At 48.1% G+C, this 15,902-nt stretch overlaps 2 protein-coding genes across 3 annotated transcripts in view; both read left to right on the forward strand.

Annotated features, from left to right (window-relative positions):
* Positions 1-10,940: 10,940 nt before the first annotated feature.
* On the forward strand, positions 10,941-13,485 carry APOA5 (apolipoprotein A5). Of its 2 annotated transcripts, XM_021711299.1 has the most exons (4): positions 10,941-10,981; positions 11,507-11,563; positions 11,676-11,787; positions 12,314-13,485. In XM_021711299.1, exons 2-4 carry the CDS (start codon positions 11,515-11,517, stop codon positions 13,266-13,268), a joined length of 1,116 nt encoding a protein of 371 aa, XP_021566974.1. In that variant the 5' UTR covers positions 10,941-10,981; positions 11,507-11,514; the 3' UTR covers positions 13,269-13,485. The 2 variants fall into 2 exon arrangements, with proteins under 2 accessions (XP_021566974.1, XP_008054096.1); XM_008055905.2 differs by lacking the exon at positions 10,941-10,981 and having other exon boundaries at positions 11,480-11,563.
* A 2,337-nt stretch (positions 13,486-15,822) lies between these two features.
* ZPR1 (ZPR1 zinc finger) overlaps positions 15,823-15,902 on the forward strand; it is an 11,758-nt gene continuing 11,678 nt past the window's right edge. The window contains 1 exon segment of the mRNA XM_008055906.2: positions 15,823-15,900. Within this exon segment, the coding sequence (XP_008054097.2) occupies positions 15,852-15,900 (49 nt within the window). The 5' untranslated portion in view covers positions 15,823-15,851.

Raw genomic sequence — 15,902 nt, forward strand, 5'->3', positions numbered from 1 at the left:
GGTCTCACCAAGTTGACCAGGCAGGTCTCGAACCCACGGGCTAAGGCAATCCACTCACCTCAGCCTCCCAAGGCATGGGATTACAAGCTGAGCCACCGAGCCCAGCTTCTAAATATATTTTGTTAGGTGGAATTATATGCAATGGCCAATATTTGACAAATGTTTTATAATAACCAATCTCATAGGTATATGTATATGTGTGTGTGCATTTTCACTAATTTTTAAAAATTTACCTGGACACACCTGGCTGATTTTTATTTATTTATTTATTGTAGAGATGAGTTTTCACCAAGTTGCCCACACTGATCTTGAACCCCTGGGCTTAGGCAATCCTTTTGCCTTTGCCTTACAAAGTGCTGGAATTACTGGTGTGAGCCACCATGCCCGGCCCCGGGTAAGCATTTTTTGTTTGTTTGTGTTTTGAAAGAAGTTCTATTTGTTAAAAAGAAAAATAATTAAATAGAATGTCAGTAAATGAAAAACAGAGTCATTAAAATACAAAACTCACTTAGCTACAGTTGGAGACTTAGTAAACTAGAAGGGAGATTTGAGAAAATTACCTAGAAAGAATCACAGAAATAAAACGAAGGAGGATGTGAACTAGAAATTAAGAAGCATGGAAGACAGCATGGGAAGGTGGGAAGGTCTAATATATGCCTATAGGACTCCCACAAAAAGAACAGAGGGATTCTGGAAAAGGCAATATCCAAAGGATGATGGCTAAGTTTCAAAAACTGGAAGATGTGACCTGAATCCTCAGTTGCAGAAAGCATCCTGAGTCCTGGTAGGATAAGTTAACGCAAATCCAAATCAAGACACAGCATCATGGTGAATCTGCAGAACACCAAAGACAATGCATATCTTACAATCAATAAAAGAGAAAAGACTATCTACACTTGAAGTATGATTAAACTGACCACTGACTTATCAGCAACATATCTTAAAAAGACGTAAGGTAAATTAATGGTCATCCAAGAATTATACTCAGGTAAAATTTTTTTTTTAGAGTAAGAAGTTAATTTCAGAGAAAGAGCATTTACCACACAGATCTTCACGTTAAGAACTATAAATCTGATATGGAAACAGAACCCAGGAAAAAGGAGTGGGATGACAGGAGACATGGGGAGCAATGAAATTAGCAAATGTTTAGGTAAATGAAAAAAGCATCAGTGAAAATCTGCACACACATAACTATACCTCTATCACCAGGTTTTAAGGGAGGTTTTTTTTTTTTTTTTTAATTAAAAACAAATCAGGCCAGGTATGGTAGTTCACGCCTATAATCCCAGCACTTTAGGAGGTCAAGGTGAAAGGATTGCCTGAGCCCACAGGTTTGAGATCAGCCTGGGCAACTTGGTGAGACCTCATCTCTACAATAAATCACAAAAACTAGCCAGACATGGTGGCGTTTGTCTGTAGTTCCAGCTACTTGGAAGGTAAAGGTGGAAGGATTGCCTGAGCCCAGTAGGTCGAGGCTGCGGTGGCCATAGTGTGCCACTGCACTCCAGCCTGGGAGACAGAGTGAGACTCCAACTCAAACAAACAAACAAACCAACAAACCAACAAACAATATACATCTCATATACGCTTCAAAAATGAAGGTATTTATGCTTAACACAGCATTAAAATTATTCAACAAGTAAATTGTAGTCTCACTCTCTTGCCCAGGCAGGATTGTAGTGAGTGGTACACTCACCATTATGGCAACCTTGATCTGCTGGGCTCAGACAATCCTTTCACCTCAGCCTCCAAAGTAGCTGGGTAGAGGCTGCCATAATGGTGAGCATGCCACTCACTGCATTCCAGCCTGGGCAAGAGTGAGACTACTGTAGCCTCGACTTTCTGGGCTTAGGTGATTCATCTGCTCCAGCCTTTCAAGTAGCTGGGACTCCCAAGCACCACCACGCCTGGCTATTTTTTTTATTTTTTGTAAAGATGAGGTCTCGCTATGTTGCCCAGGCTGGTCTTGAACTCCTGGGCTCATCAATCCTCCTGCCTGGGAGAGGAACAACTTGTAATAAGTTTTAATGACTGCAGAATGAGGAATCACTAATGTTCCTTTATTTTTATTTTTTTAATTTTTAATTTTTTAATTTTTAATTTTAAAGTTGTGGGGTACAATTCAGGGTGAGGTATATAAATGTTCATTATGCAGGGACCCTTGTTGATGAAGTGTGCACCCCTCCCCTGGCAGTTTCCCATTACTACCAATTCTGCCCCGCCCCCTCCCTCGGCAGTTTCCCACTACTGCCAATCCCTTTCTTATAGTATTATGATAATTGTTCAAGGTCCACTTATGAGTGAGAACATGTGATACTCAGTTCTTTGTTTCTGCAATAGATCACTCAATATTATAGATTCTTAAGTCCATCCAAGTTCTCATAATGTTCCTTTAAAGAACAGGCCACAGGAGAAAAACTGTCTCCGAAAGCTGCATGTTGAGTGTTTATTTGAGATCCATAAACTTGTTTAATCCATATGTTTCTGGCAAAACTGTTGCCGCAGAGAAGTAAAGAATAAGAGTCCTTCTAACCTTTAAAAATCCACGCCTTAAAATTCTTTTTACTCCACATCCAGATTGTGTCAGCAATTCTTGGATACTAAAAACAAAAACAAAAGACAAACTAAAGGGGCAATTTGCTTCTAAAAATGCAGCTGTCTGCAGGCACCACGATGCTAAGTGACAAGTGAATAGCCAAGCAAAGGGAAACACGCCCAAGTTTATGTGGAAAGAATTCTGGTTCAAGTCTCTGGATTTGAAAACAAGTACCCTAAAAGTTTTTCTTACAGAAGAAATCAGATAATAAATGTAGAGGAAATTATAGAATTTTAAAAAATCACACTTAGGCAACTCCTGGAGTAATACTTGGCTCAGGCAAGGATCATTGATGAGTGCTAAAACCTTGGACGAAAAGTTATTGGGGAATGGGATACTCACATGACTTCAGAATATCACCCCACAAATTACTTATCAATTACTAAAGAAAGCTGTAATTTTTTCCATGGAGAAATCTGGCGGTCACCACTTTAAGTGAGTGATCAAACTTAGCATCACCACGTAGTGGGCAGCTTGACATTTTGTGCCTCCGGATATGATGCAATGTGAAGGACCAAATATTACCTTTAAAGTGTTTTTGCCAAAAATACTTAGCCAGAATACAATAATGAGGAAACAATCTGTCAAATCCAGGATGTGGGACATTTAACATGTTCCCGCACTCTTCAAAAAAAAAAAAAAAAAGGCAATGTTGTGAAAAACAAACAAACAAATGGTAGGGTTACTGTCCTAAATTAAGAGACAACAGAGGCATGACAACCAGATGAAATGTGTTGGGCCCTGAATTTTAAAAGAAAAAAAAAAAACCCAAGTATAAAAGCATTTTGGGGGAGTTGGGGAAATCTGAATATGTAATATATGTTAGATGATATTAGTGAATTATGTTAATTTTTCATATGTGTGATCATGGTTTGTTCATATGGAAAAGTGTCCTTATTTTTCATGATATATGTTGAAGTGTTCAGGCTGAAGTTGCAGACATGCCAGCTGCAATTATTTCAAAAGGTTCTACATACAAAGCACACAAAATATACATACACACATATACCTCCAACTAACCCAAACATATTCAACATTAAAACTATAAGATGCCATCAAATAGAAAAGCAAGATCTTGTCTTACATCTACCCATTAAATCAATTTAGGTTCAGTCAGAAAAACAGAATCCATGCCATGTAGTCAAATGTGAAAGGTTTATAAAACTATCGGAAGGACCGGAGGAGGGACCATCTTGGCTTGCAGTTCTGAAGAAGTGATTCTCAAAAGCTCACGTGTAAGTGATGGGAAGTTCACCTAGTTAGCTCTGTCTGCAATACACAGCATGTGATTCCTAAGAAGGTCATTCAGAAGCTGCTGTAAACGCTGTCTGCCCGTGCTACTGTCTGCAATTGCCAGTGAGAAATAATGGCATCTCATCTTCTATCTGACACAGGCTGACTCTAACGTAGGCCCATAGAGAGAAAGGAATTCTGGGAAACATGGTTCCAAGTATCTCTTCTGCATCACAGAAAGGACCTTAGAAGGAGCTGCAGTGATGGTGATTTACAAAAAGATGAACCAGTGCAGCTATATTTTAGGTTTGGATTGTCAGCAAAAAGCCCAGTAGAGTGCCAGCATTTTTTTATTGTGGTAAAACACACATCACATAGAGACTAACGTTTTAACCATTTTTAAGTGTACAGTCCAGTGGCATTAAGTGCATTCACACTGTTGTGCAACATCACCACCATCAGTCTCCAGAAATGTTTCATCTTCCTAAACAGAAACTCTGTACCCATTCAACACTAATGCCTCATTCCCCACTTCCCCTAGACCCTGGAAACCACAATTACACTTTCTGTCTATACAAATTTGGCTACTCTATGTACTTCATATAAGTTGAATCACAATATCTGTTCTCTTGTAACTGTCTTATTTCACTTAGCATAATGTCTTGAAGGTTCATCCATGTTGTAGCATGTATTGGAATTTCATTCCCTAAGGCTAAATAATATTCCATTCGTGTATGGACCACATTTTGTTTATCCATTTATCTGTCCATGCACATTTAGGTTGTTTCCACCATATGGTTATTGTGAATAAAGCTGCTATAAACACAGGTGGGCAAGAATCTGTTCCAGTACTGGCTTTCTGTTCTTTTGGGTACATACCCAGAAGTGGAATTGCCAGATCATATGGTAATTCTATGTGTAATTTTTTGAGGAGCTGTCATACTGTTTATCACGATGGCTGTACCAGTTTACATTTCCACCAGCAATGCATAAGGGTTCCAACTTCTCCACATCCTCACCAACACTTATCTTGTTTTTAATGTAATTTAGTTTAATTGTTATTTTATTTTATTTTTGAATCAGAGTCTCAGTCTGTTGCCCAGGCTGGAGTGCAGTGGCATGCTCATGGCTACTGCAGCCTCAACCTGCTGTGCTCAGATGATCCTTCCGCCTCAGCCTTCCAAGTAGCTGGAACTATAGGCATGTGCCACCATGTCTGACTAATTTTTTGACTTATTGTAGAGACGAGGTCTTGCCAAGTTGCCCAAGCTGGTCTCAAACCCCTGGCCTCAGGCAATCCTCTTGCTTCTACCTCCCAAAGTGCTGGGATTACAGGCGTGAGTCACCATGCCCAAATAATTTGAATTTTTAAAATAACAGCCATCCTAATGGGTGTGAGGTGGCCAGAAATGCTTCTTTTAAGAGTAGAAATAGAAGAGCATTGAAAACATGACCTCAGCTCAGCTCAATTTGCTGTGATGGGAAGGCATTCATTCTTTGCTCTTGCAATTTTTCCTTCCTTGATATGGTAGAGGCTGCAAGTCACCCTCCTATCTCTAGTCTTCTTTTCTTTCTCAGTTAAAGAATTCCTGATTTTTAAAACATCTTTATTGAGATATAATTCACATACCATAAAATTCACTACAATTTGGCCTGGTCGTGGTGGCGCATGCCTGTAATCCCAGCACTTTGGGAGGCCAAGGCAAGAGGATTGCTTGAGCCCAGGAGTTTGTGACCAGTCTAAGCAACATAGCAAGACCCCTAATCTACTTTCTGTCTCTAGAGATTTGTCTTTTCTGGACATTTCATATAAATGGAATTATACAATATATGGTCTTTCATAACTGGCTTCTTTCCCCTAGCAGAATGTTTTCAAGGTTCATTCATGTCAGAGCGTGTTTCTTCAGTACTTCATTCATTTTTATTACTAAATACTATTTCATTATATGGATATGCCACCTTTTTTACCCATTCATAAGCTAATGAACTTTTGGGTTGTTTCTACTTTTTTTTACTATTATGAATAATGTTGCTATGAGCATTCATGTACAAGTTTTTGTGTGCATATGTTTTCATTTCTTTAGGTTTATACCAAGGAGCGGAATTGCTGGGCTGTAGGGGAACTCCATGTGTAACCATTAAAGAATCTCTAAATAGTTTTTCCAAAGCAACTGCACCATTCTACATTCTTATCAGCAATGGATGAAGGTAAAATCCCTGATTTTTAACTGGGCACTGGGCTCATAGCCATTCAAAATAAAGATGACATTTTCAAGTCTTCCTTTCATGCAGTGTGACTTGTTCCAGCCAATGGGATGGGAGAAGAAGTTAAGGTTTTGCCCTTGAAAGAAAGGAGAGTTCACTCTCCTCCACCCTTTCCCCTTTACAGTGGTAAACTATCTTTGGTCATACGGACAAGAACAACATGGGGATGATAGTGCCTCCAGACAGAAGGAACTTGGGACTCTGGACAGTTTTGTAGAGCAATGCTGCCATCCCAGTGTGGATTTTTATGGGGAAGAAAAAGAAACTTCTAACTCGTGTAAGCCATTGTTATTTTGGGTGTCTCTCAGAGGAGCCAAATGTATAGTTTAATTAATACACTTGCTTTTTATTTTAGTTATACTTCTTCTTCTTTTACTTCCCCTCTTTTAGGTGGGAGGTACTGCTCCAAGCAGTAACTCAGAGCGCAGATCCACTCCCTTTTGCAACCACACCTGTCACCTTGTAGTTCTCTGCTTCTGCCCTAAGGGAAGTAAAGTGTGGAGATCCCACATCTACTCTTAACTGTCCTCGGCCAGGAGGGTCCCACTCTTTCCCTGCCCACAGTTCTCTGGCCATAACTATTCATCTGGCCCCTACCTAACTGTGAAAGAGTCTTGGAAATGCAGGGGAGCACATGGGTCTTTGGACAGCATTAATTGATCTGCCAAAGGCTTCCCCTGGAGGTCATTTCTCCTCAGATCATAAATACTGGTGTTTTCTGGCCTTGGTTCTCTTCTTTCCTCCTGGCACATGCTCTCCCTGGGTGGTCTCATCCACTTCCAAGTCTTTCACTGCCACAACCTGCTGATGATTTGTAAAACTCAATCTCCAGCTGAGACTTCTCTCCAGGCCTGGAGACAACTATATCTAACTGCTGGAACATCTCCAGTGGAAGGTCTTTGGGTACAAAAACACAACATGTGGGTACAAGTGATCACCCAAATCCAAATTTTAGTGGTTCTCCACTCCATCTTTTCTTTCTCTCTTCCTTCCTTCCTTCCTTCCTTGTTTGCCTTCCTTCCTTCCTTTTCCTTTTTTTTCTGAGTCAGGGTCTCACTCTGTTGCCCAGGGTAGAGAACAGTGGCACCATCATCATTCACTGCAGCCCCCACCTCTTAGGCTCAGGTGATCCTTCTGCATCAGCCTCCCTTGTAGCTGGGACTGCAGGCACACGCCACCCTACCTGGTTAATTTTCTGTAGCGATGAGGCCTTGATATGTTGCCTTGACTGGTCTTGAACTCCTGAGCTCAAGCAATTCTCCTGCCTCGGCCTCCCAAAGTGCTGAGATTACAGGCCTACACCACCATGCCTGGTCACCATCTTCTTTTACCCCCCTGAAAATACACCCTTCCCAAATATGCTGAGTCTCCCTTCTCCTTTGATGGTTGTAGTTTTGTCAGCAGGTTGTAGTTCCTGTTGCTTTTTCCCTTTCAAAAGAATTTTCTCAGCCATTGTGTACACAGACCTCAGCTGGGCTTACCCTATGCCTGTCTGAAACCAGCTTAGGCTCAAGTTAGGCCTCCTGTTAAACTGAATTCTCACTTCCTGTCCCAACCTGCTCTTCCTCAGTGAGCTCCCACTGTTGGTGAAATGAACAGTCATCCACCTGGCTGCCCAGAAACCTGGGAATCACCTGAATTCCTTCCTGTCCTTCCCTTGCCTCATTCAGTCAGCCATCATGTGCTACCAGTTCTACTGCCTTTCTGTCCCTCAATTATTTACTTACCCATCAATCCTCATGACCATGGCTTATTTCAGGCCTTTGACTCTTGCCTGGATTAGTGGAACAGTTCTAAACCGTCTCTCAGCCTTCTGTCTTACCACCCTTTCAAGCGATCTCTCCATCATGAAGCCTTCAGTGACTGCTTGCAAAAAGCCCTTCCTAACCTGGTCCTGGGCATGACCTCTCTACCCTCATCTCCTGCCGTTCTGAGATATCAGAGCCAAACACTTGTATTCCGATTCTGGCTGCACCTTTTACTGTGTGATGATGGACAAGCCACTCAATCTCCCCAAACCTCAGTTTCTAAATCAAATGAATGAATTCAATCACTTAACTTTCTGTGTATTAGGCACAGTACTGGGGGACATAGAGATGAATGAGACAAAGCCCCTGCACTCAAAGAGCTCTCAGACATGTCAACAAATTATTGTACCGTGAGATAATAAGTACTATAATCCAGGAACATACAAAGTGTCATATGATTAGCATGAAACCAGCCTGTTTCCAGAGCAAGGAAGGGTGGAGGCAGAAGAGAGCCTTCCGAGTGACGCTGGAGTTCTGCAGCAGGGGATATTATTGTCCTCTAAAATCCATTCTTCTTTTCTTCCTGAATAGTACAGTCCTTTTCCAGCAGGGCATTCAGTCATCCAGAATAAAAAGTACATTTTCCAGCCTCCCTCTAAGCTAAGTGTGGCCGTGTGAGTAAGCTCTGGTCAATGGAATGTCAGAAGTGCTAAGAGGATATCTGGGATGTCTTTAAAGGGAGGATACATGCTCTCCTTTTCCTTCTTCCTGCTCTCTGGGAGATGGACATGATAGCTGGAGCTGGAGCAGCTGGACCTTGGACTTGAGGCTGTTGTTGAGGGTAATAGTGCAACAGAACAGAAGGAGCTTTGGGTGGTCTATCTATATCCACATGAGAGGAATAAACTTCCATTTTGTGTAAACTATTCTCTTTCTCTTATTATTATTATTTTGGTCACTTGTAGCTAAGCCTAATTCTAACTAATACACACTAAGTCTAAAAAAGTGAATTTACCAGGAGATAGGGTTTTTGAAACAAAGGGAATAGCCTGGATGGAGGCTCAGGGTCCTGAGAGAGGTGGTGTGCTCAGGGAACGCCATGGTTTTGTGTGGCAGATGAGACCGAAATGGGTTGGGATAAGCCGCAGCAGGCAGGACTGTGGCAGAGAGATCTGTTGGAGATTACAAAAGCCATCAAGGTGAGAGACAACGGGGCAGAGACAGTGGGGGAAATGGAGGGGAGGGGATCAATTCAAGACACATTTAGGAACAAGAATCAGGAGCTTGTGAATGTGTGTGTAAGTGCTGTATGCGGAGTAGACACATGAGTTAGGGAAACTCTCCAGCCTTGCTTTCCCTCTGCTGTCACACCCTCACAACAATCATCAATACAGAAGAAGACTTCTGTGACCCCACACACCAAGCAGTGGACACCAGCTGGGCGTCCTCTAGTTCAATTCTGACACTATCTGCCTGGAGACAGCATCAGATTCCATAGGGTGAGGGCTCAGTCCCCTGAGACTGCCCTCCATCCCATACACCAGTCATAAATCCAGCCTCCGGAACTTCTGACCAACTGGTTTCAAGTTGGGGTTCCCATAACCCCTGCTTTGGATTGGATTAATTTGCTGGAGCAGTTCACAGAACTCAAGGAAACACTTCTGTTTACTGGTTTATTATAAGGGATATTGTCAAGGATACAGATGAAGAGAAGTGTAAGATGACGTGTGGGGGAAGGATGTAGAGCTTCCACGCTCTCCCTGGGCCTGCCACCCCCAGGGAACCTCCACATGTTCAGCTACCCAGAAGCTCTCTGAACCCTGTCCTTTTGAATTTATATGGACGCTTCATTATGTAGGCATGATTGACAACTGTATAGAAATGTGATTGGACAAAAAACACAAGATCCAAACCCAGCAAGATCTGTCTGTTCACTTTTCTTGGCCTGTCTGTGCAGCCTTCCTTTATCTAGAGTCTAGGCTCTGGAATGAGGGTCTTATGACCTGCAATCGTATTAGAGTCCTTCCTTGGGCAGGTGAAAGAAAGGCAGGAAAAGGATGGGGGGGAGAGGAGAGAGAGAGAGAGAGAAAAAAGGAGGAAGAGGAGGAGAGAGGAGAGGAAAAGAGAGAGAGGGAGGCAGATAGGAGAGAAAGAAGGAGATGCAGAGAAAGAGAGGAGAGGGAGAGAGAGGGGAAGGGGGAGGGGGAGAGACAGAGGCAGAGGGAGAGGAAGAGGGCGACAGGGAGAGCGTGAGAGGTGAGGGTGAGGGACAGATTCTATTTTCTGAGGCCTAAAGCACCCCACATTATAATAAAAGACTGTAACAAAGGCTATGGGAGTTATGCACCAGGAATCATGGATGAAAACAAATACCTATATCATAACGCCACAGCATGCCATATAGAAAAATCTGGGCTTTATCAAGCAACAGTAAAAAAAGAAAAAGGAAAAGAAAAAATCTGGGATTGTGGTTTGCCCGCCTCTGAGGCCCTGCAGGTGTCCAGCCTTTCCCCATGGGGAGACTCTTCCTTTTGCTCCAATTCCTTGGGCCCAGAGTCCCTGGCCCAGATGCCTCCTACCGTTTTATCTTCACCCTGCCTGGCTTCCCCTGCTTGTTCTGGGCTTATTTAATAAAGTGGGATGTGGGAGGGCCTTTAACCCTACAAATGCTGCTTTCCCCAGGCTGCCTGAGTAGCCTGTAGTGGAGCTGCCCAGGGCTGCTCAGGCTCTGGCCAGCAGCTGGACATAGTCCCTCTTTGGCTGGTTGGGGCACAGTGCCTCTGAGTAATTGTGTAAGAGAGGGGCTCTCAGCAGACAAACAGGCTCCTCTCTCCCGGTGGGCCAGCCAGCAGGCCAGTGGGAAGGTTGAAGGTCATGGAGCTTGGGGGGAACTGGGTGAAGAGTTCAGCCCCACTCCTAGTAAAGCTTCCAGGGAGCACTTCTCTGCTGGGCAGCCCCTTGATACTAGGGCACTCATTAACCCTCTGGGTGCCAAGAAAAGGGCAGGAGGTGAGCACTAGGCGGTAGCTGAGGTCATCCTTCTTTGAACCTCCACGTGGTGTTTACTCAGAGCAGTTGTTGCCAGAGGCCCCTGGAGTATAAAGCAGAATGTCTGCTCTCTGTGGCCATAACTGAGCAGGTGAGCAACCAGGGTAGAGGGATGGGGGTTGGAGTCCCAAGGTGGGGGGGGAGGACTCAGGAAAGAGCAGGGGCCGCCAACTAGGACATCTTGGAGAACTTTGGCAGAGTTGCTTCTTCCCCCTTGTTATGCCTCAGTTTTTCTGGCAATGAAATGGGTGGCAGGGAGATAGGTGGGTGAGGGAGAGTTGGCAGAAGTGGCCTAGGCAACTACTCTTGGCGTCTGGGAAGGGTGGTGGGGGGAACTTTGTGAAGCGGCTAGAGCTCCACACTCTGCTATGTGACAGAGAAAGGAGTACCCCCACCCCTCCCCATCTGAGGAAGACACCTCTTCCCTCCCTGCCTCCTGACTCATCTGGGTCAGTCCTGTAGAGCCCCAACAGTTCTGTGCTCCCAACACCCCAAGGAAGGGTTAATAGGGTTGTGAGCAGGTTGCCTCTGGGCCCTCCAGGGCAAGTCTCCTGCGAGCATCCTTCCTTTGCTTCTTCCCCTAACCAGACCTCCCTCCATTCACCTTGTTTCTCAGAACCCATAATGGCAAGCATGGCTGCGGTCTTCACCTGGACTCTGGCTCTCCTCTCAGGTAGGTCTCCAACCCTGACTTCAGTGTAGGGGTGTGGGCGGGGGCAGGACTGAGGAGCCTGCCCACCCTGGGGGAGGAGAACCCAGCCCCAACACCCCATCCCTCTCTGCAGCGTTTTCAACCACCCAGGCACGGAAAGGCTTCTGGGACTACTTCAGCCAGAGCAGCGGGGACAAAGGCAGGGTGGAGCAGATCCAGCAGCAGAAGCTGGCGCGGGAGCCCGCGTGAGTGGCCAGGGCAGGGGGCGCGGGCGAAGGGAGGAGACAGACGGGTCATGGGATGCCATCTGCCTCCGGTTCCTCAACCTCCGTGGTCCCCACTGGGACAGAGAAACTCAGTCAAGCTCGCTCTGGGGGCATATCCCGGCCGTGCCGGGCTCTTCCGCGCCCTCTGCCGACAGAGCCCTCCTCCGGTGGCTATCCCTTCCTCCCCGCTGGGGCGTGGGACCTGGGATGAGTGGGGGAGGACCCCCATCGCAGTCCCCGGAATGAAAAGATGGTGTGAGAGTCTTGGTGCATCTGTGCTCGCTTGGACAGTGTTGTAGGTCTGGATGTGCATGTGCCATGTGCTTGTGCTTCGTGGGTGAAGAGTTGCAGCCGGCCGGAGCTTAGGTCTTCTAGATCCCCTGCTCTGGGGCGACCACCCTACATCCCTGGTTTCCCCTGAGGATCAGTGCGCGATGTCGCTGGGGGCAAAGGAGACGATGGGGGCTAGGAGTCTGACGGCCTGGATATCTGTCCCCTTTCCCAGGAGCCTGAAAGACAGCCTTGAGCAAGACCTCAACAATATGGACAAATTCCTAGAGAAGCTGGGCCCTCTGACAGGGCAGAGGAGGGAGCCTCCTCGACTCCCCCAGGACGTGGAGGGCATGCGGCAGCAGCTGCAGGAAGAATTGGATGAGGTGAGGGCGCGCCTGGAGCCCTACATGGCGGAGGCGCACGAGCTGGTGGGCTGGAACTTGGAGGGCTTGCGGCAGCAGCTGAAGCCCTACACGCTGGATCTGATGGAGCAGGTGGCCCTGCGCGTGCAGGAGCTGCAGGAGCAGCTGCGCGTGGTCGGAGAGGACACCAAGACCCAGCTGCTGGGCGGCGTGGACGAGGCGCGGGGTCTGCTGCAGGACCTGCAGAGCCGCGTGGCGCACCACACCGGCCGCGTGAAGGCGCTCTTCCACCCGTACGCAGAGAGCCTGGTGAGCGGCATCGGGCGCCACGTGCAGGAGCTGCATCGCAGCGTGGCCCCGCACGCCGCCGCCAGCCCCTCGCGACTCAGCCGCTGCGTGCAGATGCTTTCGCGCAAACTCACACTCAAGGCCCGGGCGCTGCACACGCGCATCCAGCGGAACCTGGACCAGCTGCGCGAGGAGCTCAGCAGCGCCTTTGCCCTCGCCGGTGCCGACGGGGCCGAGGAGGGGGCCGGCCCGGACCCCCAGGCCCTCTCCGAGGAGGTGCGCCAGCGACTCCAGGCTTTCCGCCACGACACCTACCTGCAGATCGCCGCCTTCACCCGCGCCATCGACGTGGAGACGGAGGAGATCCAGCAGCAGCTGGCGCCACCCCCGCCAGGCCACAGCGCCTTCGCCCCCGACTTCCAACGACTGGACGGTGGCAAGGCCATGAGCAAGCTGCAGGCCCGTCTGGACGACCTGTGGGAAGACATCACCTACAGCCTTCATGGCCATGACCATGGCCATCTGGGAGAGCCCTGAGGGTCTACTTGCCCAGGCCCACTTCCCAGCTCCTCCTCTGGGGAGTCGGAGCCCTGAGCTTCCTGTTTGGCTCAGTCCTTGAAAGTGGCCTGTGGGGTGGAGGGTGGAGAATCCTGCACAGGTCAGGCGAGGCCTCCAAGGGGGCTTCTGTCCCCAGCATATGCAGCCTCCTGTGACTCCCCCATCTGGATGCATTACACTCACCAGGCTTTGCAAACCCAGCTTCCCGTGCTCATTTGGGAATCCTCCTGAGTTGCTCCATTCAAGGGTGAGGGAGTAGGGAGGGAGAAAGGCACCACTGTGCAGGTAGTTATCTGCAAGTCTATTTGCCGTGGGGCTAGAAGCCTGTGCCAATACACCCGGAGCTTGACTCTGGTCACTTCTGGCTGCCTGATGGCCACTGCTACAACTGGTCCACAGAGAAGAGCACTTGTTTCCCCAAGCTGCCATGGCAGCTTCGGTCAGGGGAATAGAAGAGGGAAAGGAGGATAATTCGATGGGGAGAACATGATGGTGTGTGTGTATATACATCCCTGCTGGCAGGCATGGATGGTGAGGGCTGGGTTGGGAGAGGGCCCACTCCGTATTTCCCTACATAGCTCTGCACCTAAATGAGGACTGAATCCTTTGAACTGTGGGGGCTGCTGCCGCCGCTGCTGCTTCTTTTTCGGAGTGCAGACTTTTTTGTAGAGACAAAGTCTTGCTATGTTGCCTAAGCTGGTCTCGAACTCCTGGGCTCAAGCGATCCTCCCACCTCGGCCTCCCAAGGTGCTGGAATTACAGGCATGATCCACCGTGGAGGACATGTGAGGGTTTCTTAAACCCTTTGGGGAGCATACTGTGTGCCCTTCCCCATCTCCAGGCCCTCCCTCCTGACTCTCAAGCTGAAGTCTAGACTTCTGGCTCAAATGAAAATAGATGCTGATAATGGAAGTTTGTTTGCCTGGTGTGACTCTCATTTGGACCATGTCTGAAAGCAGCGGCCTTACCACTGTCCCCAAAGCATACTCATCACCCACTCTATTCCCTTGCTGCTCTTTCTCACCGGGCCCTCCCAATCTAGGTCTGTCAGAGGGGCTCTGGCTGGGCTCTGTTCCAGGAGTCCTGGCTGGACAACAGCTGTCACACCTGGGGGGTGGGCCTGGGTTACAAACCCTTCCACAGCATCCACATTGTCCACCATCCTGCTTACCACAGGACATAGTACAGGGAATGCAGGCTGTCACTGGAGGAGCTGTGGCCCTGGAGGACTTGAGACTTCAGAGGTGGACTGTCCCCTTTGTCCATGCCATTCCAGAGTTTGACCTCTTTTTATGCCTGACTTTCTTCTTGGGACTCCCAAACCCTTAACACCCCCCTTCATGTACACACTCAATTGGGGCACCATAGCTCTGCATAGACCCCCTGGGGACTGTGAAATTGGGGGTGAAGTGAGGGGAGAGAAAAGCGTCAACACAGCTTGGCACTGTCTTTGGCACTGTCTTGCCCAGCACTCTTTCCCCCAGCTCAACCTGCAGTTACATGGCTCTCAGGTCCGCCCCACGCCCTCATAGCGCAGACCTCACATGAACCTGGGCTGATTCCGTCTTCAGGCTGGTCTTCCCTGACACCCTGGGTTTAGACACTTTCAGCAACACAACTGAGTTGTGGCCCCAGCACAAGGAGAGGAAGTGCTAAAAGAAAAATTTCCTTAAAAAGAGGTGTTTTTGTTGTTATTAGGTAACTGGGAAAGGGTGAGTCAGGCGGGGTGGAATGTGGTGGGGATGGGGAAGTGGAAGTAAAAATAAGGGCTCGCGGGTTCGTGACCCGCCTGGGCAGCGAGACCTCATCTCTACAATAAATCAAAAAATCAGTTGGCCGTGGTAGCAGCGCATGCCTGTAATTCCGGCTACTCGGAAGGCTGAGGCAGAAGGATCGCCGGAGCCCAGCAGGTCGAGGCTGCGGTGGCCAGGAGCGGCCGCTGCACTCCATTCTGGGCGACAGAGTGAGATTCCAACTCAAAAAGTAAATAAATACATTTTAAAAAAAAGGGCTGTGTATTTGAGGCTGGAATTTGGGGAGGTAGTTATGAGGACAGAATTGGGAGTGGGAAGATCAGAAAGGGAGAAAGGGATGGAGGGACTGACAGGGGGACGAAGCTGAGCCACCGGAGTGGGGGACCTAGAGCCCAAGCAGGGTGTGGCCCAACACCGGGACGAAGCGTGCCTGGGTAGGGTGCACCTCCTGGCAAATACCCAGGGACAAGCCGGGTCCCCTTTCCCTCAAGGCTTCTAGACAGACTTATGGGCCAACAGAACCCTATGAGAGGGAGCCACTGCGAAGGAGCAAAAAAACCGTCCTGGGTCTGAGAGGACGTCCTGGGAAGTGACGGCTGAGCCGAGGTGGATCCAGCTGGCTATGGAAGTCTGGGCCACAGAGTCCCGGGAACTGGGAGCCCTTGTCAGATACTGCTCCTCCAGGGTTCAGAGTCTGCGGCCTCTTTAAGAAAGGGCGGGACAGCAGCTGGCGGAAGTGCCGGGGAAGTGGGTGGGGCCACGAGAACAACGGAAGCCGGAAGCCGAGGCCGAGCTGCGCGTGGTGGCGATGGCGGCCAGCGGGGCTGTGGAGCCCGGGCCTCCTGGGGCTGCTGCCGTC

This window comes from Carlito syrichta, unplaced genomic scaffold (assembly GCF_000164805.1).
Source record: "Carlito syrichta isolate Samal-C Ts95f unplaced genomic scaffold, Tarsius_syrichta-2.0.1 Scaffold302022, whole genome shotgun sequence".
Taxonomy (NCBI): Eukaryota; Metazoa; Chordata; class Mammalia; order Primates; family Tarsiidae; genus Carlito; species Carlito syrichta.

Bases quoted from the DNA above. Each gene is read 5' to 3' on its own strand.
- APOA5 (XM_021711299.1), top strand. From the start codon at position 11,515: ATGGCAAGCATGGCTGCGGTCTTCACCTGGACTCTGGCTCTCCTCTCA. The intron at 11,564-11,675 runs GTAGGTCTCCAA...CCCTCTCTGCAG, and splicing joins GACTCTGGCTCTCCTCTCAG to CGTTTTCAACCACCCAGGCA. The intron at 11,788-12,313 runs GTGAGTGGCCAG...CCCCTTTCCCAG, and splicing joins AAGCTGGCGCGGGAGCCCGC to GAGCCTGAAAGACAGCCTTG.